Below are 24,906 nucleotides of genomic sequence, written 5' to 3'. Positions count from 1 at the left end.
GCTTTGCGGTGTTTAGCGTGCTCCCTGCTCTCCTGACACAGCCTCTCTCTTGCAGATCCACTATCTCATGATCCTCTCGGCGAACTGGGCCTACCTTAAGGATGCCAGTCACGTGCACACGTACCACGACATCACTATGAAGGAGGAGCGGGAGCTGCGAGACATCCAATCGCACTCCAAAGAATGCCTTAATTCCTACTCGTAAGGACGGCCCCTCACAGGCCCTGGTACCGCACCCCCAGAGGTCAGGCCAGCGAGCCAGGAAAGAACATCGGCTCTGTTCTATACTGAAACACCAGCAACTGGCCCCTAGCATTACAGCACGGACTAACCCTGCTCCTAACACACTAATGCAGCCATGCGCTCCTGTCTGCACTAACCCTTCACACAGTCTGAGGGGGCTTACTTTTGTACTTAATATACCGTTTTTTGTACAGATACCTTGGGTTTCGATTTTTAATCACCTTTTTCTTACTGTAGCTCCTTTGAAGATACAAACATTGCACTGTTCATTGACAAGTTATTGACAAGCTGATACACCTTACAAGACCACTTCTGACACAAATATACTGTTTTACTTAAAAACCGGATTATGGGTTTTTGAATTTTGTAAAAAGAATCAAATTCCAGATTTTTCCAATTTGTCTCTATAATTACTGATTCTAGAGTCCCATTGTTTGTCATCTTGAGAACACTGTGAATGCCTTGTGGCATTTGGTGGCTGAGCAACACTGCTGGTAAATGCCCGGACCTGTTTTAGGGTCAGGGTTTACCCGTTTTGGTTTACCTGCTTAATTGGTTAGGGTTAGGGTTTAACCTGTTCAGTTAGGGTTAGGGGTAACATGTTCAGTTAGGAATAGGGTTAGGGTTAGTATTAGGGTTTACCTCTTTGGGCTAACTTGTTTGTAATGGATTCCTATGTAGTGTTATCTGTTGTAGGCATCAAGGGAATACACTTAAAAAAACAAATGTCCCCATGAAGAATAAACCTCGTCTACCTCACATACCACTGTAGGTTACCACAGAAACCACTTACCAGACCATATAGCTACATTGAATAAAATGTCTAGTTTCAGATTGTACATCATGAAATGTAAACAAGTAGCAATCAGTATTGAAGATTGATCAGAGAAAAAAAAAATTAACCTCAAATTATTAAAGCATCCAGAGCATCTAAACAGATATTTTTTCTCTGTGTTTTGTGCTTTAATTAGAATATACAGTGTTTTGATTTAATTGTCAAATTGTTGTTTTTCCAACAAATGAAGAAGTGACTTCTTTAAATTATAGTTTATGGACGATATTGATACTGAACTTTTTATAAAGAAAAGAGAACTTGTCAGTATATTTTGATGTGAGGTATGAACAAAAGGTGCATCTATTAGCAGTGGAGAGTTACAAGGATATTTAATGTTTGCTCATTATTGTATGAAGGATGGTTTCCATGGTGATTCAGGCAGTGTGTAGTGACAGATATTAGATGGCGTTTGCCTTTCTCTTCAGCTGTTTGATTTTCTTATTTACAGTAGCTTAAGTAGAATTTTATTACATTAATTCAAAAGTATGAATTGTTTAAATTTACAATGTTTGTATCCTGTTAGTATTCTTAACAGCTACTGAGGGATTCCCTTAGATTTTACTTGTAATTGGTATTTGATGTTATATTGACAGTAACTGATTTTATGAAGGTATCCATTGCATACTTTTATCCTGCAATTATGTGCAGCAACCCTGACCATGTGGCGTTTAGGCCACTGGCTGTGACTATAAAACACTCTTTGCAGTTTAAATGTTAACGTGCAGACACGTATTTGGAGAGACTCTCCAAAATGCTTTAATGAATCATGAGTTAAACTGAAGAATGGTAAACCTCTAACCCTAGAATGGTGAACCCTAACCCTAGAATTGTAAAAAGATCTATTTCAGCAGAACTGTTTTTCTCTATGTGAGGATACAGCTCCATATGTCCAGGACATTTCAAACTGATTACAACTATGGACGTATGTATAAGTTGAAGGATTGGGACACAGCCTAGATATAAGGCTTCTTCTACTGTTCTAGGGTTGGGTTAGGGTTCAACCCCATTTTGCAAACCGAAACGATGCCGTTTTTGCAAACCGAAAGGTTTTGCGATGCTGGATTATGTCAATTCTCATAAAAATGTATTAACCAACCTCATAAATGTTGTTCAGGAAAAATTAATAAATGAAAAATAATCTTGTCATATTGCTGCTTCCTTTTAATTTTTATCCAAAAATGTAGATCATCAGTGTTGAACATTTTTGTCTTTTGTCTGAAAGACCTGCATTTCAATAGACTCCACAGATCTCTCAATAACTCAGGTCAAATGCACAAACACTCATATACGGATGCATAAAACACACACGCACAGACACATGCATACACACACAAATACGCATACACACGCACACATATTATGCTTGCACAAATCTTTATGAAAATTTTATTAAAAGAAATAAAAAAGATTAGAAAGATTATCCAATCTAATCTAGAAAATCCATGTGAAACCAGTTTGGTGATGATTCACCAGAACTCATCATCATCATCATCCTCCTGGGAGAAGGCCACTATGCTGCGGGTGTGAAGAGACATTCAGAGTTCAACACTACAATAAAACAAATGCACAAATGTTCACAATGATCTTGCCATCAGTGTCTAAACACAGCCACACAAAGCCCACCTGTTATCTTTGTCTGCATCCAGCCTTGGGTCAGGGCTCTGGCTCTCCGAGTCTTCTTTCCTCTGAGAAACCTGTTTTCATGCATTGATTAGAACAGGTGGGGCAGTGGCAGGACATCAGCTGTGGTCATGGGACTGATGACTGCAGTGCACATACATGCCTGCTGCTGGAATATCCTGTACCCTCACCTGTACAGGTGTGCGCTCAGCTCTACAGGTGTGCCAAGACTCTGCAAGTGTACCAGATGGTTATGAGTGAAAGTGCAGTGTGTTTATGTACCTGTTGTTTGCCTGTGTCTCTCCCCTCCATAACCATCATCATGTAGGTGTGGAGGGGGTCTCCAGGTTCTGTGTGGAGGGGGTCTGCAGGTTCTGTGTGGGGTGGGTCTGCAGGTTCTGTGTGGGCTGTGGGCTCCTCCCCAGTCTTCACTCCACCTCCTCTTGTGAAAGGGCTCTTCGGCACATCTGCCCCTGCTGTGTCTACATCACCCTTCACGTGTCCTTCATCACACTGCAGTTCCTTCACATGTCCCATTCCTCCTCGCTCACAGAGATCTTCCTGCTGTGAGAGAGAGAGAAAGATGAGCTATATAGTGAGTCAAAGCTATGTATGTTCCTGTACAAATACACACACACACACACACACACCCACACACACACACACACACACACACACACACACACACACACACACACACACACACACACACACACACACACACCAGCTTGTGCTCCTGCTCCAGCCGCTCATACTCTCTCCTCTCGTACTCCTGGGCCTCCTCTCTCTCTTTTCGTCTCTGCTCCTCCTTCTTCCTCCTCTCTTCCTGCCATCCCTTCTCTCCTCCCTCCTCATCTTCATCCCCTTTTCCAGCAGTGGCGTTAGAACAGGGAATCATGCCTGGAAAACCACAAACATTATTCAGCTGCATTGAGGAGACTGCTGTACACGTGCAGTGATACAGGCTGCTGCACCTGCCCCTGCCCCTGCCCCTGCACCTGCACCTGCACCTGTCCCTGCACCTGCACCTGCCCCTGTCCCTGCACCTGCCCCTGCCCCTGCACCTGCACCTGCCCCTGCACCTGTCCCTGCCCCTGCCCCTGCCCCTGCACCTGTCCCTGTCCCTGCCCCTGCACCTGCACCTGCACCTGCACCTGCCCCTGCCCCTGCCCCTGCACCTGCACCTGCCCCTGCACCTGCCCCTGCACCTGTCCCTGCCCCTGCCCCTGCCCCTGCCCCCTCTTCAGTACCACAGATACAGCATAACCATTCTTCAACAGCAGAGGGCCTTTATGTATTTATTTTACTGTCATTCTTCACTGCTGATAGTATCATTAACTAACCCCAACCACAACCCTGATGATAGTATCATTAACTAACCCCAACCACAATCCTGATGATAGTATCATTAACTAACCCCAACCACAACCCTGATGATAGTATCATTAACTAACCCCAACCACAACCCTGATGATAGTATCATTAACTAACCCCAACCACAACCCTGATGATAGTATCATTAACTAACCCCAACCACAACCCTGATGATAGTATCATTAACTAACCCCAACCACAACCCTGATGATAGTATCATTAACTAACCCCAACCCTGATGATAGTATCATTAACTAACCCCAACCACAACCCTGATGATAGTATCATTAACTAACCCCAACCACAACCCTGATGATAGTATCATTAACTAACCCCAACCACAATCCTGATGATAGTATCATTAACTAACCCCAACCACAACCCTGATGATAGTATCATTAACTAACCCCAACCACAACCCTGATGATAGTATCATTAACTAACCCCAACCACAACCCTGATGATAGTATCATTAACTAACCCCAACCACAACCCTGATGATAGTATCATTAACTAACCCCAACCACAACCCTGCTGATAGTATCATTAACTAACTAACCCCAACCACAACCCTGATGATAGTATCATTAACTAACACTAACCACAACCCTGATGATAGTATCATTATCTTACCCCAACCACAACCCTGATGATAGTATCATTAACTAACACTAACCACAACCCTGATGATAGTATCATTAACTAACACTAACCACAACCCTGATGATAGTATCATTAACTAACCCCAACCACAACCCTGATGATAGTATGATTAACTAACACTAACCACAACCCTGATGATAGTATCATTAACTAACCCCAACCACAACCCTGATGATAGTATCATTAACTAACCCCAACCACAACCCTGATGATAGTATCATTAACTAACACTAACCACAACCCTGATGATAGTATCATTAACTAACACTAACCACAACCCTGATGATAGTATCATTAACTAACCCCAACCACAACCCTGATGATAGTATCATTAACTAACCCCAACCACAACCCTGATGATAGTATCATTAACTAACCCCAACCACAACCCTGCTGATAGTATCATTAACTAACTAACCCCAACCACAACCCTGATGATAGTATCATTAACTAACACTAACCACAACCCTGATGATAGTATCATTATCTTACCCCAACCACAACCCTGATGATAGTATCATTATCTTACCCCAACCACAACCCTGATGATAGTATCATTAACTAACACTAACCACAACCCTGATGATAGTATCATTAACTAACACTAACCACAACCCTGATGATAGTATCATTAACTAACCCCAACCACAACCCTGATGATAGTATCATTAACTAACCCCAACCACAACCCTGATGATAGTATCATTAACTAACCCCAACCACAACCCTGATGATAGTATCATTAACTAACCCCAACCCTGATGATAGTATCATTAACTAACCCCAACCCTGATGATAGTATCATTAACTAACCCCAACCACAACCCTGATGATAGTATCATTAACTAACCCCAACCCTGATGATAGTATCATTAACTAACCCCAACCACAACCCTGATGATAGTATCATTAACTAACACTAACCACAACCCTGATGATAGTATCATTAACTAACCACAACCCTGCTGATAGTATCATTAACTAACCCCAACCACAACCCTGATGATAGTATCATTAACTAACACTAACCACAACCCTGATGATAGTATCATTAACTAACCCCAACCACAACCCTGATGATAGTATCATTAACTAACCCCAACCACAACCCTGATGATAGTATCATTAACTAACCCCAACCACAACCCTGATGATAGTATCATTAACTAACTAACTAACGCTAACCCTGCAGGTACATTTAAAATGGGATGAAAAACATTTTCATTCTTTGTTTGCTGCCTTACGGTCATCTGCATGAGGGAGGGGGAGAGGGCACTCTTGTTCACGTGGGCTGCCTGGTGTGTGAGCAAAGGGTGTGATCCGCTGTGTGTCCTCGAGCTGCTCAGAACTGCACTGGAGATCTGCAGAGAAGGAATGTGTGTGTGTGTGTGTGTGTGTGTGTGTGTGTGTGGGGGGGGGGGGGGGGGGGGGGGGGGGGGGCGTTCTTTATCAGTCACAGCACACACAGCTCTGTCCCTCCACCCCAGAAGTCAGAAGTAACAGATGTAGGGAGGGAGCTGGCAGCACCTGGCTGGGTTTCAGTCAGATCCTCAAGGCAGATTTTCTCAGGCTGAGGTGAAGACCCGCAGGATGTGGACACAACGTCCTGCAGTTTAGGAGACCTGAGGAACAAAACAACACACCCTCTCATCATATAGATCAAGTGCTTGTGTGCAAAATATGATATGTGTGTGTGTGTGTGTGTGTGTGTGTGTGTGTGTGTGTGTGTGTGTGTGTGCGTGCGTGCGTGTACCTGCAGTGGTCCGGGGCTGAGGTCTTCCTACGTGGGCTGTATGGTGGTGTGATATGTGTGTAATCTCCAGAGGACTCTATAGTGGCAGCGGGTATAGGAGACATCACATTGCCAGGACTCAGACTTGCAAATGTCACCACTGCTCTGTCCCCACCTGAAAACCCTGGGCACTCTGTATACACACACCAGAACCAGTATAAAGACCAAAACCAGTATAAAGACCATCACAGCAGGGACCTTTGACATGCTTTTCTTGAGCTTCCCTTTAAATTTTAAACAAACTTTGTTTACCACAAGACTCCACTCTATGAAATGCACTTACCATGGTCATTATACAGTCTGGATCGAGCCTTGGAGGCAGAGACAGGAGTGGAAGAAAGGCGTCTGGGTGGAGGAGAGCCCATTCTGGGTGGAGGAGAGCCCACTGTGGGTGGAGGAGAGCCCACTCTGGGTGGAGGAGAGCCCATTCTGGGTGGAGGAGAGCCCATTCTGGGTGGAGGAGAGCCCACTGTGGGTGGAGGAGAGCCCACTGTGGGTGGAGGAGAGCCCATTCTGGGTGGAGGAGAGCCCACTCTGGGTGGAGGAGAGCCCACTCTGGGTGGAGGAGAGCCCACTCTGGGTGGAGGAGAGCCCACTGTGGGTGGAGTCCTGTTGTTGGGCACTGGAGCCTGGTTCAGCTCTCTCTCCATGAAGAGAGAGGGCATTGCAGGTTGATTGAGAGGAAAGGTCAGTCTGTGTGAATCAGGGGCCACTGGTCTGATGTAATGTGATGTGGCACGAGTGGGTGAGGGACCTCCAGATGGAATACGAGCCACAGCCGCTCTTGCTCTGCGCTGGTAGGTCCTATACGCCTCCTCCAGAGACTCCGCCTCTTTCTCCAGCTCCCTAATGCGGGCCATGGCCGCCACAACCCGCTCTGTGTTGGGCTCAGCAGAGTCACCGCAGGGCCAGAGGGGCTGCTGCGCCTTGTTGGCCAGCCCTGGGTCACATATGCCCTCATTAGAACTCAGTCGGGCCTTCAGTAAAGCACCCTCCATATAAAGACCAGGAGACACCACATTATTGGAGCTCAGATGGAGGATGGGGTGGTCTTCCAACGAAGGCTTAGGATTACGAAACACCTCATTCTCCAGAGCTGTGATCCACACCACAAAGCATACACGGCGAGGAGAGAAGAAAAAGAGAGAAGAAGTAGAACAGGAAAATGTCACAAGACCAAGAAAAGTCATAGGACCAACCACCAGGACAGTAAAGCTGTAGGTTGGAAATTAGCTTAACTGAATAAAAGCTTTCAGCACAAGATGATGTTGTATAGTGGACTGTGGACCACTGTGGACCAAAAAGGGCTGGGGATCTCAAATGTATGGTAATGCAGATACAAAACATGCCAAGGAAAAAAACATGAAAAAGCAAACAGATACTCTACTGTAGAGGAGGAGAGACCTGCTCAGAGGAGAGACTACAGTACTGGAGGGGAGATCTGATCAGAGGAGAGACTCTACAGTACAGGAGGGGAGATCTGATCAGAGGAGAGACTCTACAGTACAGGAGGGGAGATCTGATCAGAGGAGAGACTCTACAGTACAGGAGGGGAGATCTGATCAGAGGAGAGACTCTACAGTACAGGAGGGGAGATCTGATCAGAGGAGAGACTCTACAGTACAGGAGGGGAGATCTGATCAGAGGAGAGACTACAGTACAGGAGGGGAGATCTGATCAGAGGAGAGACTCTACAGTACAGGAGGGGAGATCTGATCAGAGGAGAGACTACAGTACAGGAGGGGAGATCTGATCAGAGGAGAGACTCTACAGTACAGGAGGGGAGATCTGATCAGAGGAGAGACTCTACTGTACAGCTTGCGGCACCTTGCTGGGTGTATCGGAGCTGCTGTTTGATCTCCTCAGTGTGGGCAGACATCCACCGGGTTCTCTCCTCACATTCCAACAGCTGGGACTTCAGATGAGCAGAGCGTTCCACCTGCACGAAGCACCAGAGCACCATGAGGTCACTCCAGACCACTGAGAACCCCTGCAGTAGAGGCCCTGAAACTATAATAGTTAGAGGCACTAAGCCCTGATGAACTGAGAGGAGGCAGAGTGACTCCCTTCAGTAAACACACAGAGTTCATGTCATAGCTGTAAGCTCTTCTGCAGATGGTGGACTGCTGACCTCCTGTGCGAGCTGGGTATGGAACACCTGCTTCTGGTTCTGAAGCTCCTCCTGGCACAGATGGAGGGCCGTCTCCAGCCGCCTGACTTCCGTCTGCAGGGCCAGCACCTCCTGAGAGGGGGCACTCCGCTCTAGACAAAGGAAAAAAACTCAGCAAGGCAACCAGCAGCTGAAGATCTTCACAAGGCTTTTTCTCTTGGATCTGAAGTCCAAGATCATGGACTGAATGAAAACTCACACTGTCCGCTGAATTCCCAGAGGGGCAAGAGAGTGAGTGGGTGGGGGGTGATCTCTGCTCCTCACACTTAAACTAATCACAGGAACTTTGATTACATAACAGGGGATCACACTAGTCACAAAGCACTAGAGCCGAAAGGGACCATTGGGTATGAAAGGGTGAATGAGGTGAAGGGGAAAACTTAGAAGGCTTTACAAGCCAAACACATTCAGAGAAACTTAGAAGGCCCACTTTACAAGCCAAACACATTCAGCGAAACTTAGAAGGCCCACTTTACAAGCCAAACACATTCAGAGAAACTTAGAAGGCCCACTTTACAAGCCAAACACATTCAGAGAAACTTAGAAGGCCCAATTTACAAGCCAAACACATTCAGAGAAACTTAGAAGGCCCACTTTACAAACCAAGCACATCCAGAGAAACTTAGAAGGCCCACTTTACAAGCCAAACACAACCAGAGAAATGTACTGTCTGAAGAGGCCATACCCCCATATGACCTGTACCAAAAAAGCCTGCACATCTTGACAACAAACAGCCCTAGAGGGAAAGTGCGCCGTGTGGTTTTCAGATTTAGTCTGCAAATATCTCGCCTTTTTTCTTCAGAACACAATAAACAAAAGCTTCAATACTTCATGAACTTTGAAGTAGCATTCATGTCTGTAATGAATTCTTGCAATTAAAGTCAACCAGATTGGTGGTGGGACTTCACTATGTGAGTCCCGTTCCCCAGTCTTCTTATGCACGCACCTCGGGATAGTCTCTGGACCTCCTGCTGCCGTTCCTGCAGCTGGTCCTTGAGCAGACGCACATGGGCGTGCAGCTCCGTCCGCTCCCTGCGCAGGGCCGCGTGGTCACCCACAGCCTCCAGGCTCTCCCGCAGCAGGACGTTCTGCTGGGTCAGCACGCCCACCTCCGCCTGTAGCGCCTCCAGCTCCGTCTGCAGGGGCATCAAGCAAACAGTGCTTGCAAAGTAACAATTATACCAACAAACAGACTGGAGGTGTGGGTAGTGCAGGCTTGACTTACACATGTATACTTCCATATACTCACATATGTTATACAGAACACTTGTCGGTGTATCTTTCTTATAAAACAAGACTTTAATTAGCTATTTTAGGTGAGTTTAATTAGCTATTTAGGACAGTTTAATTCATTTTTAGTTGCATTTAATCAGCTTTTTAGGAGAGTTTAATTAGCTATTTTAATTGCCAGTGAGGTGGACTTAATTGCTCATTTTGCTTCTTTTGGTATTTCAGATTGTACTAGTTACACATCAATTTAACACAAGAGATCATAAATGTCCAAGTATACATAGAACTTTACTCTCATTCCTCCATATACTTAGAATACATTGGAAGGAAATGGTTCATGAGGCAACAGAACAGTAGCACAGTATACCTGCTGCCCTGGACCCTCTCACCGCCCCAAACTCTCCCCTGCTATGACTGTATCTCTGTGGCCCTCGACTATTATTACCAACCATCAAGGCGTTTAGAAATTACATAGAGGACTCATGTATATAAATACACACCAAGGTTTATTTATCCTTCCCATCTGTTCTTTGTTTTTCTATCTCTTTAATTGTTGTTATGGTGACCGGTATCGGCCAGAGGAGGATGGGTTCCCCCTGAGTCTTGGTTCTTCTCAAGGTTTCGTCCTCATGTCCTTAGGGAGTTTTTCCTTGCCACTGTCGCCCTTGGCTTGCTCACTGGGGGCTTGGACTCGGACACTTGTAAAGCTGCTTTGTGACAACAACTGTTGTAAAAAGCGCTATATAAATAAATTGTGATTGCATGATTGAGTGAGTATACAAGATCAGTGATGGCTAAGTTACCTTGAGAAAGTAATCCGATTACTGATTACTGATTACTCCTTTTAAAAGTAACTTAGTTACGTTACATATTACTTGATTTTAAAAGTAACTACGTTAGATTACAAGTTACTTTAGTAGTTACATTCAGCAGCAAAATAAATTTTTCCAATACTCACTTTATTGGAAGTGCATTTTTAACAGTAACAATGTATTGAAGCAGGTTCGGTAACCGAAGCAGAAACTGCTTAATCCAAAAATCCCGAGGAGGGAAACTTTATTGATAACGCAACCCTGGCGCGCGCAGGCACCCCCCCCCCCCGTTTCGGGAAACCCACCCCAGTTCAGTCAGACAGCTTGTGAAACGAAATACCATTACAATTTCAAGCATTTTAAAGTAGGCGACGTTAGTCAAAATTCCAGCACTTTTCAAACGTGGAACACAAAGCAACATTAAAATTGGTCAGGTAAATGTTCCTTCCCCTGTTTTTGAGGGGTGTTTCTTTACACTACCACATATCGTTACGGGAGGACACTGCACAGAATGACTTGTAAAACGTGCTCGCGCTCTCACAGGGTCGCGCGCAGCGTGCGGAGTCGAGCGCTACGGTCAGAGGCAAAAGTAGAACTGAGCCAAGAAGAAAGCAAAAATATATATTTTACTAGGGAAAATATAAATAGTAACGCACAGTTATTTGGATAAGTAACTTTAATCTGATTATTGGACTGGAAATAGTAGCGCGTTATATTACTCGTTACCGAAAAAAGTGGTAAGATTAGAGTAACGCGTTACTGACATCACTGTACAAGATTAATATACGAATGTACAGCACAGCAATTTGAGAGGAGAGGACTGTGGGTGTGTATTTGTGTTTCTCTATACCTGCTGTGATGTCAGGTGCAAGTGTAGAAGAGGACATACCTGCACACGTTTGAGTTCTGATGCAGTTCGGCTGTACTCTGCTGTCTTTGAGTCGAGGACAGTAGCTTCTTTTTGGAGTCGCAACATCTCCTCTGAGAAGAGAGGAACCACAAAATAAACACCCCCACACCTGATCTGTACAACCTCACAGAGAAATCTCCTCACCTATACAACCTCACAGAGAAATCAACTCACCTGTACAACCTAACAGAGAAATCACCTGACCTATACAACCTAACAGAGAAATCACCTGACCTATACAACCTCACAGAGAAATCACCTCACCTATACAACCTCAAAGAGTAAATATCTCCAGAAAGACACATGTCCGCTCTCACAAGGTAAACACCTCCAGAAACACCCATGTCCACTCTCACAGGGTAAATTTGCCATTGTGCTATTACAGGTGCTCAAACAGATAATTAGCATAGCTAATGCTAAACATCTTTTAAATATCATCTTATCAAATCCTAGTGACACACCTTTATTTCTCTTCTCATCATCTGTGAGCTTTGCTGTCCTTCTTGTGTAATCATCCTTCAGTTCCAGCTGATATCTGAAAAAAATATTTTTTTCACTTTGAGTTTCAATCAATCAGTGTTTAGGAGCCTGCTGTGAGCACACAGTATGTCATTTTTTGCATAGCATTCAGATAATTTGTTATGATTTGGACTGGAATTGCTCTCTGCTGCCCCCTGTTGCCAGAGTCTTTTGTACCACTGAGGAAAGAAATCATTGAAACTAATCACTGGACAATGAGTATTTAAGATTGTTAACATGGATTATAGTTATAGAGGCACAAGTCGTGAGCCAGGATATTTTGTGAACCTGTAATTCTGAAACGTCTACATCCTGTAGTAGTGCAGATGGTCCATGATGAACTCACGTTCTGAGCTCATTGTTGAGTTTGTGGTCGTACGTGTCCTCCAGGGTTTTCACAGCCACCTCCCTCCTCCTCAGGCGCTCCTCTGTGCTGCGCACATGCTCCTCATGCACTTTACAGGACCTGCAGAAACATCACACAACCCGGTCTGAAGAAACAACTGGACAGAACCCAGTATTAAATTCTTAACATGGCAAAACTCACTTCTCAAAGGCCTCCACTTGGTGTCTCAGTTCATTCTCTCTATTACGCACTACCTCCAACTGCTTTAGCAAAGCTTGTCTTTGATTGTAGGTTTCCTTTTCTTCAATCTAAAGAGCACAGTTGCAAATCATGGCTGACATGGTTGTGAACATGACAACTAATTGTTACAGCTATTTGCTCAGCTGTCCAGATCTTCTAGACTAAACTTGACCATAAACTCAGACAGCTTTTGTTGTTGTTCTAAGTGATACAATTACTACTACTACTAATAATAATAATAATAATAATAAACTCCAACAGCTTTTGTTGTTTTGAGTAAAAAAGAGGTAGAGAAAATTTGGTACAACTATGTCAGTTGAATATTTTAAACAAAACTTTGAAGCAGAGAGACATTGGTTAGCAAGTGTTTGTACTATTGATCCCCAACGACAGCTTAACTGCAGACACTGATTAAGACTGTAAGAGCAGAAATAACCGTCACCTCCTGTTGCTTCTGCAGGCGCTCGATGGCGTTTTTCTCTCGATTTATCAGCGCTTCTGTCTTCTGCTCATATGTTCTCTCCAAGCTGCGTGTGAGCTCCATCAGCTCTTGTCGACACCTGTCCTGTTCCTCTTTCCGCACCCGAACCAGCTCCACTTCCTGGAAGTGTCTCAGCTGGACAGCACAAGGGTATTATATAGCATCCATAAGGACAGCTGTATGTTTGATCTACATACTAAAAGTAAGCTATTAAAAGGAGTATGAATCATAATTTTGACTCTAGGGTGACTAAATTACAATGCAGTATATCTAGTTAAAACAGGAAGGTCTTCATGGCACAGTGTGTGAGTTGAGACAGGACTCTAAGCACAGGCTGGTGCACCACCTTCACTTTCAGCTCTGCCTCAGATTGCTCCTCCATCTCCTTTCTGTATGCAGCGAGCTTCACCTCCACTGATGCCCACCGGCCGCCCTTCTGTCTCAGGTCTTCATACTCCTCATCGATTACCTGCAGCTTCCTGACTTCAAGCCACAATCACAGTTGGCAGGTAATCATACAGGCCAGGGGAAGTATGATCTTATAATACCATTATCTAAACTAGAGGGTTTGGAATGGGAGTTACAGGACTGTACCTAGGGATTCTCCAGAAGATTGGGCTGTGGAGGTCTGTGTGTCAACATCTCTGAGCTCTGAATGAATGCGGTGGTCAATTAACTCGGACAGGAGACTTATTAATAACCCTTCATGGGGAACAGGGAGATGTGTTGCATCAGAAAAGCTGTCATGATAATCACCACCTGTTAAGATCTGGGTTATTGGTCATGGTAACAGAAAGCAGTCTTTTTAAAAGTAACTTCTATATTTATATGAAACAAAATACCTACAAAAAAGTACATACCCTGCTTTCCTTTCTGTACATTTGACACCTGTTCAATCAAATAACAACAATGATCAAAACTATATACAAACATACATAATACTTTTATATTTACATAGTAAATAATGATGGTGTCTTTACCAGAGATTCGTATATAGGTGAATGTGGACTGATCTTCATGAACTGAAGTAAGTCTCTGGTTGAGAAAACCTAAAAACATAACAATCAAGTCAAAAACCACTAGTACAGGTTGAGCACTGCCAATTTAAATATTGAAGCAAGTTTTGTTCAATTTTTTGTTCCAATCAAGGTCTTCTACTATTCACAAATGCATTTCTGCATGTATTTAAATGTAATTGTTTCATTAGTGTCAGACACAAATATAAATAACATTTAAGTGATTCTGTTAATGGTTATTAACATTACTATACTCAAATACACCATATTATACACATTATTGAATACTCTATATAAATAATACTCAGATAAATGTTGACTTGCATTAGTTTTTAGTTTAAAATATGATCAGATGTGATGATTAATATAGTGATGCTGTGAATACACCCGGGTGCAGCGTTGTATAAATTTCATCCCAGTGTCGTGCTGTCCCTCACACCTTGTCCTTGCTCACACCACACTCAGGGTAGAAGACAGACAGAGTGTACTCGTATCCAGAGCTCTGCAGGTGATCTATGACCAGGCTGTTGGATGCCAGAAGTGAGACTGGATGTTCATGAGCTGTAGCTGCTGAGGGACATGAGGCATGGGCCAGTGGGGGATGGAGCTCCTGGATCAGCTGATTGCGGAGTTGTGTCTGAAGCAGAGAGAAATGCACAGGTGATGTCTGGCATCAAGTGCTAACATTCCCCATCAGGAGTCACAAATGCTGTTATGTTCCATTATACAAGTACATAACCGTCTGTATAAAGCTAGCTAGTAGTATGACTTATCCCGAAAGACATACTGGTCTTTACTGAAACACGAGACGAAAGTATAGTACAATGGTTACACTATCCTCTGGAAATAGCCGAAAGTTCAATCGTTTTAGCCAGCACGAGTATATGAAACATCTGACAGTAAGTTAACTCTAACAACTGCATCAAATCGGCAATCAGACCTTTAAAGAGTCCAGGACACCCCGGTTTTTGAACGTCTGGTAAAGCCTCTTTCTTATATCCTCTGAAGACAAACTCTGTTCTTTGGAGGCAGACATTTCTAAACGGTGTTGAGTCACAGAGTCATAAAGCTAAACGTGTTCACGCATAGCAACATGAAGACAGCTGCACTGATCTAACTGACTACAGACCCCGGAACAACTACAACTACCAACGACGTTTCAAACGTATAACCACCCGGATGTTGTTGTTTTATTTCCGGGTTCGTTTTGATGACGCAGTAGGAAACGATTCATGTCTTATTCGCGAAACGTACGTTTAATTGCTTGTATATTCCACTAAATAAATAAACCGGGACATGTATAAAATGTATACGGGTAGTTAGTTATAAAGGCATATTTTGTTCTATGTGGAAACCATTAGAGTGACTTCTCAATACGCTTATTTTAGCTGTGTTTTCACTGACGTGCCACAAGGTTCTTCTGTGAGAAGCTGCAACTCTTGCAAGGTGGGTTTGTTGTTTATGTGATTATGGGTTTGTGGTTCTTGTTTATGTGAAGGTGGGTTTGTGGTTCTTGTTTATGTGAAGGTGGATTTGTGGTTCTTGTTTATGTGAAGGTGGATTTGTGGTTCTTGTTTATGTGAAGGTGGGTTTGTGGTTCTTGTTTATGTGATTATGGGTTTGTGGTTCTTGTTTATGTGAAGGTGGGTTTGTGGTTCTTGTTTATGTGAAGGTGGGTTTGTGGTTCTTTATGTGAAGGTGGGTTTGTGGTTCTTGTTTATGTGGAGGTGGGTTTGTGGTTCTTGTTTATGTGAAGGTGGATTTGTTCTTCTTTATGTGAAGGTGGATTTGTTCTTTATGTGAAGGTGGGTTTGTTCTTCTTTATGTGAAGGTGGGTTTGTGGTTCTTGTTTATGTGGAGGTGGGTTTGTGGTTCATGTTTATGTGAAGGTGGATTTGTTCTTGTTTATGTGAAGGTGGATTTGTTCTTGTTTATGTGAAGGTGGATTTGTTCTTCTTTATGTGAAGGTGGGTTTGTGGTTCTTGTTTATGTGGAGGTGGGTTTGTGGTTCATGTTTATGTGAAGGTGGATTTGTTCTTGTTTATGTGAAGGTGGATTTGTTCTTGTTTATGTGAAGGTGGGTTTGTTCTTGTTTATGTGAAGGTGGGTTTGTTCTTGTTTATGTGAAGGTGGGTTTGTGGTTCTTGTTTATGTGAAGGTGGGTTTGTGGTTCTTGTTTATGTGAAGGTGGGTTTGTGGTTCTTGTTTATGTGGAGGTGGGTTTGTTCTTTATGTGAAGGTGGGTTGGTGGTTCTTGTTTATGTGGAGGTGGGTTTGTTCTTGTTTATGTGGAGGTGGATTTGTTCTGTTTATGTGAAGGTGGATTTGTTCTTGTTTATGTGAAGGTGGGTTTGTTCTTGTTTATGTGAAGGTGGGTTTGTTCTTGTTTATGTGGAGGTGGGTTGGTGGTTCTTGTTTATGTGAAGGTGGGTTTGTGGTTCTTGTTTATGTGGAGGTGGGTTTGTTCTTGTTTATGTGAAGGTGGTTTTGTTGTTCTTGTTTATGTGAAGGTGGTTTTGTTGTTCTTGTTTATGTGAAGGTTGGTTTGTGGTTCTTGTTTATGTGAAGGTGGGTTTGTTCTTGTTTATGTGAAGGTGCGTTTGTGGTTCTTGTTTATGTGAAGGTGGGTTTGTTCTTGTTTATGTGAAGGTGCGTTTGTGGTTCTTGTTTATGTGAAGGTGGGTTTGTTCTTTATGTGAAGGTGGGTTTGTTCTTTATGTGAAGGTGGGTTTGTTCTTCTTTATGTGAAGGTGGGTTTGTGGTTCTTGTTTATGTGGAGGTGGGTTTGTGGTTCATGTTTATGTGAAGGTGGATTTGTTCTTGTTTATGTGAAGGTGGATTTGTTCTTGTTTATGTGAAGGTGGATTTGTTCTTCTTTATGTGAAGGTGGGTTTGTGGTTCTTGTTTATGTGGAGGTGGGTTTGTGGTTCATGTTTATGTGAAGGTGGATTTGTTCTTGTTTATGTGAAGGTGGATTTGTTCTTGTTTATGTGAAGGTGGATTTGTTCTTGTTTATGTGAAGGTGGGTTTGTTCTTGTTTATGTGAAGGTGGGTTTGTTCTTGTTTATGTGAAGGTGGGTTTGTGGTTCATGTTTATGTGAAGGTGGATTTGTTCTTCTTTATGTGAAGGTGGATTTGTTCTTCTTTATGTGAAGGTGGGTTTGTTCTTGTTTATGTGAAGGTGCGTTTGTGGTTCTTGTTTATGTGAAGGTGGGTTTGTTCTTTATGTGAAGGTGGGTTTGTTGTTCTTGCTTATGTGAAGGTGGGTTTGTTCTTTATGTGAAGGTTGGTTTGTTCTTGTTTATGTGAAGGTCGGTTTGTTGTTCTTTATGTGAAGGTTGGTTTGTTCTTGTTTATGTCAAGGTTAACGGTTATGGTTTCATTCATGTATGCAAGTGAACTAAAAAATTTATTTAGTTTTGAATATAACTAATGGTATTATGCCATTAGCAATCCAACTAATGTGTAGCCTATCTAGCTAGCTTAATTGTCTCAGAGATGCTTATGTTAGTAAGAGGATTTTTAATGTAGCTTATGCATTTGCAGATTGAATACAGAAAAAATAACGATGTCTGGAAGTTTCTACTTTGTCATGGTTGGTCATCATGACAATCCAGTCTTCGAATTGGAATTTCTTCCTCCTGGAAAAGCAGAGTCCAAGGTATCCATCTCTGATATTAAAGACATTAATCTGTTGTATAACAATGGGTTGTTCAGAACGTATAAAAGGGGTTGAAGTCAAAAGGTAGCTAATCAGTTTTTTTAATACCAGTTCGCAATGTGATGTGTTCCTCCTTGTTCTAACACAACACCTCTTTCTTGAAGGATGACCACAGACATTTGAATCAGTTTATTGCTCATGCAGCCCTTGATCTGGTTGATGAGAACATGTGGCTGTCTAACAACATGTACCTGAAGACTGTGGACAAGTTCAACGAGTGGTTTGTGTCTGCCTTTGTTACTGCTGGTCATATCCTTTTTACCTAAATACATGCTCAGGTAGATAGTAATAAAAGTAACAGGAATGTGACAGTATTATCAGTTGTGATCTGTGATTGGGTTTAAAGTTCATGTTCCTCTTCTCTTCCTATTTTTTCAATTTTTTTCTAAAATTAATTTTACTGTATTAAAGAAGGTCAGTCAAATTAGTTTTTCCACCACATTTTGCATGTGCATATATGAACTTTGCCTTTTTGGTTTTCTTTGGTCTCATTTGTCTAAAAGTGAAAAAACTGACATGCTCCTGTCACCCTAGGAAGGACTGATTTCATATGGTGCTTTTGCCTGAAATATAGATGTGGGCTAACATTTTAAACATTGATAAACCCTCCAATTAAGGCTTATACGTTAGGGTTAAGTTGTCTAGTATCATCTTGTGCCTCCATTGGTCTTAGGGTTAGGGACTTGAATTTGCCTGGTACCGATTCTAAAAGATGCTGGATGTGTTGCTCAGAAATGCTGTGATGTACCATGCAGAAATATTTGGATGCAACTTGGACAGCTTGAATGAGTTGAGATCCGGGGACAATACTGGGGTCTATAGAGGTTTTTGAACCTTAGCAGGTATCATCACAGAATAAGTGCAAAACATGGCAGGTATTCCATGCTGATACCAGCGAAGGGGTTGGAGGTGTCCATCCGAGTATGTACAAACGGTTCCTATAAAGGGATAGACTTGGACCACACATGATATACACCATGTGTGTCAGGGTGGTGGTGGAAAATTCCTCACCATCACACTGCCTCCACAAGCTGGTACTGTTGACACCAAACAGCACAGCCTCATATTTCTGTGCTAAATGCAAATATTACTATGAGCATGATGCAAATAAATAAATGTTTAGTCACTAAAGGCAATAGTCCTTTGTGCATTCCAATGCTAAACTGAGCAATAAGCAGTGCTACCAACACTGTCCTTTGCGCACTGCCTGATTTAAACCTTGTGCCACAGTCAAATGACATAACTTGCTGGAATGTAATTTGTGTAAAACTATGTTGTGCACCTAATAAACTGGCAACTTATTGTTCTTGTTTTAAAACATGTCATGAATTGGAATACTGTTGAGAACCAGTTGCCAAATCTAAATATTCAATGGCAGATACAAAGAAAATGGAACCACCTGTCCGGATACAGGATTATATCTAGTTGGCGGTTTAAACTGTACAGATGATGCCATAAATGTTTAATGTGTCAACAAAAATTGTATTGATGTCCAAATAAGTACATAAATAATGCCCAAAACTATTCAGCAGAAAGCTGCAGTAGTTTCTTTCACTGGGTCATTGTTCTGAGTCTACATTTTGTTCTACCATACAGCAGCACTGGACTGTAAAGTAAAAGATTCATAAACTGACGACCTTAACAGTGTTTTTACATATGAGGTTCATCATGCTTCATGACGTACGACAAGAAGACGGGATCAAGAACTTTTTCAGTGATGTTTATGACCTGTATATTAAGGTAAGCCAAAGTTTTGGGGTTTGTGTAGCATGATGATGAAATCACCCTGAATGTATGCACTCCCTTTTTTTTATTCCAGTTTGCCATGAATCCCTTCTATGAAGTGAACACGCCGATCCGATCCACAGCCTTCGAAAGGAAAGTGCAGTTTTTGGGGAAAAAGCATCTTTTGAGTTGATGGACACCATCTCCTGGGCTGTTCTCTTATCGCCCCAATTAAAGTTTTCATTATAAATGTGAACGTATTAAATATGTACTAATTTCTGTATGGCTACTACAGATCTAGTTTCTTTTTTCCACCTATACTATTTATAAGAATTCAGAATGTTTCTGGTTTTCAAATTTTGAGATGTGCAATGTTTACTAGTCTGCAGCTTTCCCTATCAATATGTATATATTCATTTTCTGTATAAAATTGCACAAGACCACCCAATATTGTAATCCATGATGAGAATACTTTAACAAGTCTTATACTAATTACCCTAACCCTTTCATTTTCATCAGCATAAGCATATAATCTCTTAGAAAATTGCTTATAATCCTCAGATTCAATTAAAAACCTTACACAATTGTACAGTCATACACAGTTTGTACAATTTATTTGTGCAGATATGTGAGTAGAGACTAGCTCATCTGGGGCTTGGACAGTGACTGTTCCTTTACCCTCTTGTTAAGACTCTGCAGAGTGCTGTTGGTAGGGTGGTACTCAGGTGATGTGCTTAAACACTCCCGCAACAGCAACACCTGTATCACCCTAACACTCACATGTCAGTGTTTAATCTCAGCCAAATCATGTCAACATTGTTTCTGGTCAAGCACATGAACACCTGGGTTGTGGCCTGTAACTGCAGACCAACATGCACCTGTTGAGATTGGGGTTCCTAGTCAGTAAGCATGTTTCTGGTAGAAGCAGTCATTTTGGGGGGTGAGCGCTTTACATGACACACCACCAATTAGCAGTCATGCCCCATTACAAGAATGGTTTAAATTCTACGTCAGTGTGAAATGTCTCAAACAGTGTAGAGGAAAATGTCATCTCTTTAAAATAAATGATAATAAATTTTAAAAAATGGTAGACATGCAAACAAAATCTAAGATAATCTACTTATTAGAGTTAGCATGTCAACTTTAGACAGGACAATTTTCTAATTATCTTTGTGTGGAGTACAGAGTATAATTATATAAAACAAAGCAGTAGAGTTGCTGGGCATTCAATTAAGTGCATACGAACATACTTGCTTACATGCTTCAAGTCTAGTTCAAGGACAAATTCACTGTAGCAGGAGCTTTTAGCTGTGTAGCTGTGCTGGACCAGACAAACCACATCTCTGCTCTTCTGCCATCTAATCAAGAGCAAAACACCAAATCATAACCTCTTCAATTTGTCAAAGGGTTAACTAGCATTTTATACCTCCATAATGTGATATATTCAGCATACTACAACCATGTTTTCTACAAGTCAGCTTGATAGTAATGAGTATTTACGAACTTCACTAATAAAAATGATCAAACATAAATATGACATCAGAGATCTCAATGTAGTCCAGTATTCCTACTTTAATTTCCTCAATCACTCCATACATTATCTCATTCCTTGTCACTGTAAATGTTATTATAGGTTTAGCTGAACAACTGTATGTAGTTTACTTTTGTTAAGTTCATAAACTTAACAAATATGATTTGATGCCCAAAAATTAATAGAAAAATTAACACTGTCCATTATTTCTGCATTAATTTAATTAAATTTTCTCCAGGACCAAGATTTAAGTGTTTTGATTCAGGATTTAAGCACTCTGTCCTTTTCATTCAACAGTGGTAATAGATCACATTATAAATCTTAGCTTTGGCACTCTACATAGTCCTTTAATGTTAATAGATTAGACATTTTCAACCACAGTGTATAAGTCCCTCTCCCCAAGACAGCATCTGCATTAAGTTAATTTTTGTTACAGGAAGCAAAACTTCATAAAATAAATGTATTGCATTGTTCTGTCTGAATATTAGAATGTTATACTTAATATATCAGTGTTTTGTTTTCAGAGGAGATCCACTCTAATATCTAGGTTCTTACAACCTTATCCCTCAGGCTGCCATTAGAATTCAGTCAGGTTTTGATAAAGATCAGTAAGATTTTCACCCAGTGAGACCAACCAGTGCAACAAGTGCAGGTTTAAATGTATGTAGTATGGCCTCAGAGACAATGCACATTTGTCGTGTTCAATGGCCACATCAATTCTTTTATTACAAGGTGTCCCACTCCCCCTCGTCAACAGCAGGGGGCGCTGCCACGTGGCTTCCTGTGCAGGTTGACCGTGTCCGTGGGGATGAGATGTTCTGCCCTGTCCTCTGTCGCCAGCACTCTCCGCACGGCCTCCTCGAACGCAGCCGCCACGTTGGTGGCGTCCTTGGCGCTCGTCTCGTAGTACGGGGAGTCGCCGTTGTCACGGCACCATTGCAGGGCCTCCTCGTGCACCACCTGACGTTCGTTCACATCCACCTTGTTCCCAAGCACGACGAACGGGAACGTGGACGGGTCCTTCACGTCCGCATAGTACACAAACTCCTTCTTCCAGTTGGCCAGGTTATGGAAGCTCTGGCTGTCATCCACGCTGAAGGTGAGCAGGCAGCAGTCGGAGCCACGGTAGAAGGGCGTACGCAGGCTGCGGAAGCGCTCCTGGCCCGCCGTGTCCCATATTTGCAGAGTGACCGAGCGCCCGTCCACCTCCAGCTCCTTGTTGAGGAACTCCACCCCGATGGTGTGAAACAGGTGGCTGTCGAACTTGTCTGTGACATAACGGTTCATGAGAGAGCTCTTGCCCACACCACCATCCCCCAGGAGAATCACCTTCAACAGAGACGACTTAGACGACATTGTGATTCTCCACTGGATCCTGGATATTCCTTGAAACTGAAGGTTGAAAAGGTTCAATGCACAGTTCAGATCTGGGAATTAAGTGCTCTTATATTATGATATCAGATCAGAATCCATACAAGGCTGCACAAAACAAGTTAAGTTTGGTCTGCTCATTGTGGTAACATGCATTGTGATCAAGACCCCCTCAGCACTGTGGTAACCTGTATTGTGCTCAATAACATGCTGAGCACAGTTCTGATGTTCTTGTGTGGATAAACTCTGCAGTTCTGATACAAGATAAGGAGAAGAAAGGAAACAGCATGTTTTCCTTACCTTTAACACTTTGAAAAATTCATCACAGTCAATCTGTAATAGAAAGCATGCAAAGTCATGAGTACACATGTTCATTAAACATATGAATGATCAAACAGTACTGAAAAGCATCAGTACTGATTAAAATAACCACATCATCACTAACGTGTACATGATTCACTGTTCCCTATCTGTCCTGCCATAGACAAAAACCATGTGCAACACACAGAAATGTGAAGCAGAGATGTTCTGAGCCAGACTGAGCACCCACTTTTGAAGCAATCTCACTGTAGTTCTCGACCAGTGTACCACACCTCTGCAGCACTGAAAAGGTTACTCTCCATAGTCTGCTGCCCCACCATCGAAACAAGAACTCCAAAGATGATCAGAACAATCTGGACATTATAGTTTTAACAGGCCACTCTTCCTCGATTGTCAGTGTGCAAAGGACAGTCATGCTTTGTAAGGTCTTCTATGGTAATTAATGTGCAAACAGTAATTTTGTACTAAACCACTGGCATTCTTGCATACAACCACTACACCAACACCTGTTTATTGACTAGAACATTTAGAAATAAAAAGAAATTCAAATAAATACTAAATAACTGCTAACTAACGTCAAGTCCCGTCTCAACGGGGTTTGGTCCCGTGGTTCGGCGCATCCTGACGGTCACATGCAGTTCGGCGTTGCCCATTACAGAACCGGGGAGGAGGCATAATGTAACCGGTTGTAATCGAGTCGAGTAAAATGTCACTTATAGCACATTTGAACCAGAAGTGTGATATGAACCATGATAGGATCTGTTTTATTCCAAAATATACTGCAGTATACATGAATTGTGGTTTATTCTGTACAAGGTGCTGGTCACCTAACCTAAACTAGCTCAGTTATATGTGCATCTCGGGCCACATTCATATCTAAGACTTTTAGATATTTAAAGCTCTGATTGTATATATTTTGACACACGATCAGTCCTGGCTATGTGAACAATCCCCCGGTGTAAACACTAGTCTCCAGTGCTACAACCGCATACGGAGTAAAGTTTAAAACAGCCAGTTCTCTCTCCGGCGACACACTAACCCACCTATCTAGACGGTGTCTGGACTTTAGCTAACGGGGAAGGGCTGTTGACAGCCACTACTCAGTAAAACAAAACGATAAACACCCTTTCAAATGTGAAATTGCCATTATCCCATTTTTGTCACATAAACAACGGACGTACCAAACAAGTATCATTAGCAGTAACCGGCTAGCTAGGCTAGGCTAACTGACTTACCTCTTCATTTGGGTCGCCAGTTTGAACTACCCACATACATATTATTCAGCAATGAAACTTAGATCATGCTTACCTGTGCGGAGTCTCTAAAACATGTGGCATGGAGGCCGTTTTGAAGACGGGGTGTTATTTCGGTTAAATGGGTGTATTCCGGGTTTCGGACGCCTCTGTTCGCAGCTGACGAGGCAGGCTAGGCTAACCAGCACAGCGACGGGCTGCTGTGTCACGTGACTGGCGGCGTCTCTGCACAGTGCAGATAGCGACAGTCTTTAGTCCTAGCTCAGCACAATTAATGCGAAACAACAAAGCGTTGATTTTATTTGTTTTAGAAATATATAGTAAATGTTTTAATTAACAATCTAAAAACCATGTCTCCTCTTGAGTAAGACGCACAAAACGGCACTGAAACAAGCTAGCGCCATCTTACGTATGTTTATACGTAAAACGGACAAAAGATAAACTACAGAAATCTGTAGCCTATACAAAAAACAGAAAACTTAAATATTTTCTGATTGATTTTCCACGCTATAAAAATAGTAAATAGTAATAGTAATATGTTAAATAGAAACCACATTCAAAACACAAATAAAATTATATATTAGTTAAAGAGGAACATGGTTCTTCAGGTTTTAGTATTATTTGAGTGCATTATGTGAGTACATTATGGGATTATATTATGTGAGTGTATTATGTGAATGTATTATGTGAGTATATAATGTGAGTAGATTATTATGTGAGTGCATTATGTGAG

The 24,906-nt window shown here is 42.3% G+C and overlaps 4 protein-coding genes across 8 annotated transcripts in view; 2 read left to right on the top strand and 2 right to left on the bottom strand.

Moving 5' to 3' along the window:
• Positions 1–2,226, top strand: part of gpm6bb (glycoprotein M6Bb) — a 33,744-nt gene extending 31,518 nt beyond the window's left edge. The window contains exon 7 of the mRNA XM_077001964.1: positions 56–2,226. Within this exon, the coding sequence (XP_076858079.1) occupies positions 56–205 (150 nt within the window). The 3' untranslated portion in view covers positions 206–2,226. The remainder of the gene's footprint in view (positions 1–55) is intronic.
• Positions 2,227–2,435: 209 nt separating this feature from the next.
• Positions 2,436–15,401, bottom strand: ofd1 (OFD1 centriole and centriolar satellite protein). Of its 5 annotated transcripts, none has more exons than XM_077001960.1 (22): positions 15,192–15,401; positions 14,691–14,888; positions 14,216–14,284; positions 14,096–14,123; positions 13,830–13,937; positions 13,582–13,718; positions 13,197–13,370; positions 12,716–12,822; positions 12,515–12,634; positions 12,111–12,184; positions 11,629–11,720; positions 9,644–9,833; positions 8,659–8,789; positions 8,355–8,466; positions 6,811–7,623; positions 6,489–6,660; positions 6,263–6,357; positions 5,980–6,096; positions 3,423–3,598; positions 2,981–3,262; positions 2,702–2,772; positions 2,436–2,626 (listed from the first exon to the last, which is right to left on the bottom strand). In XM_077001960.1, exons 1-22 carry the CDS (start codon positions 15,285–15,287, stop codon positions 2,614–2,616), a joined length of 3,375 nt encoding a protein of 1,124 aa, XP_076858075.1. In that variant the 5' UTR covers positions 15,288–15,401; the 3' UTR covers positions 2,436–2,613. The 5 variants fall into 5 exon arrangements, with proteins under 5 accessions (XP_076858075.1, XP_076858073.1, XP_076858077.1 ...); XM_077001958.1 differs by having other exon boundaries at positions 2,436–2,593; XM_077001962.1 differs by having other exon boundaries at positions 2,436–2,593; positions 6,811–7,467.
• Positions 15,402–15,411: 10 nt separating this feature from the next.
• On the top strand, positions 15,412–19,976 carry trappc2 (trafficking protein particle complex subunit 2). The gene is made up of 6 exons (XM_077001967.1): positions 15,412–15,501; positions 15,640–15,697; positions 17,798–17,912; positions 18,077–18,225; positions 19,631–19,712; positions 19,792–19,976. Exons 3-6 carry the CDS (start codon positions 17,820–17,822, stop codon positions 19,888–19,890), a joined length of 423 nt encoding a protein of 140 aa, XP_076858082.1. The 5' UTR covers positions 15,412–15,501; positions 15,640–15,697; positions 17,798–17,819; the 3' UTR covers positions 19,891–19,976.
• A 241-nt stretch (positions 19,977–20,217) lies between these two features.
• rab9a (RAB9A, member RAS oncogene family) lies at positions 20,218–24,484 on the bottom strand. Its single transcript, XM_077001966.1, has 3 exons — positions 24,229–24,484; positions 22,900–22,932; positions 20,218–22,620 (listed from the first exon to the last, which is right to left on the bottom strand). Exon 3 carries the CDS (start codon positions 22,582–22,584, stop codon positions 21,979–21,981), a length of 606 nt encoding a protein of 201 aa, XP_076858081.1. The 5' UTR covers positions 22,585–22,620; positions 22,900–22,932; positions 24,229–24,484; the 3' UTR covers positions 20,218–21,978.
• Positions 24,485–24,906: the final 422 nt, after the last annotated feature.

The sequence above is a fragment of the Brachyhypopomus gauderio genome, chromosome 4, assembly GCF_052324685.1.
Source record: "Brachyhypopomus gauderio isolate BG-103 chromosome 4, BGAUD_0.2, whole genome shotgun sequence".
Lineage (NCBI taxonomy): Eukaryota > Metazoa > Chordata > Actinopteri > Gymnotiformes > Hypopomidae > Brachyhypopomus > Brachyhypopomus gauderio.
Note: the sequence above shows the minus strand (reverse complement) of the source record. Positions and strands in the feature narration are given on the sequence as shown.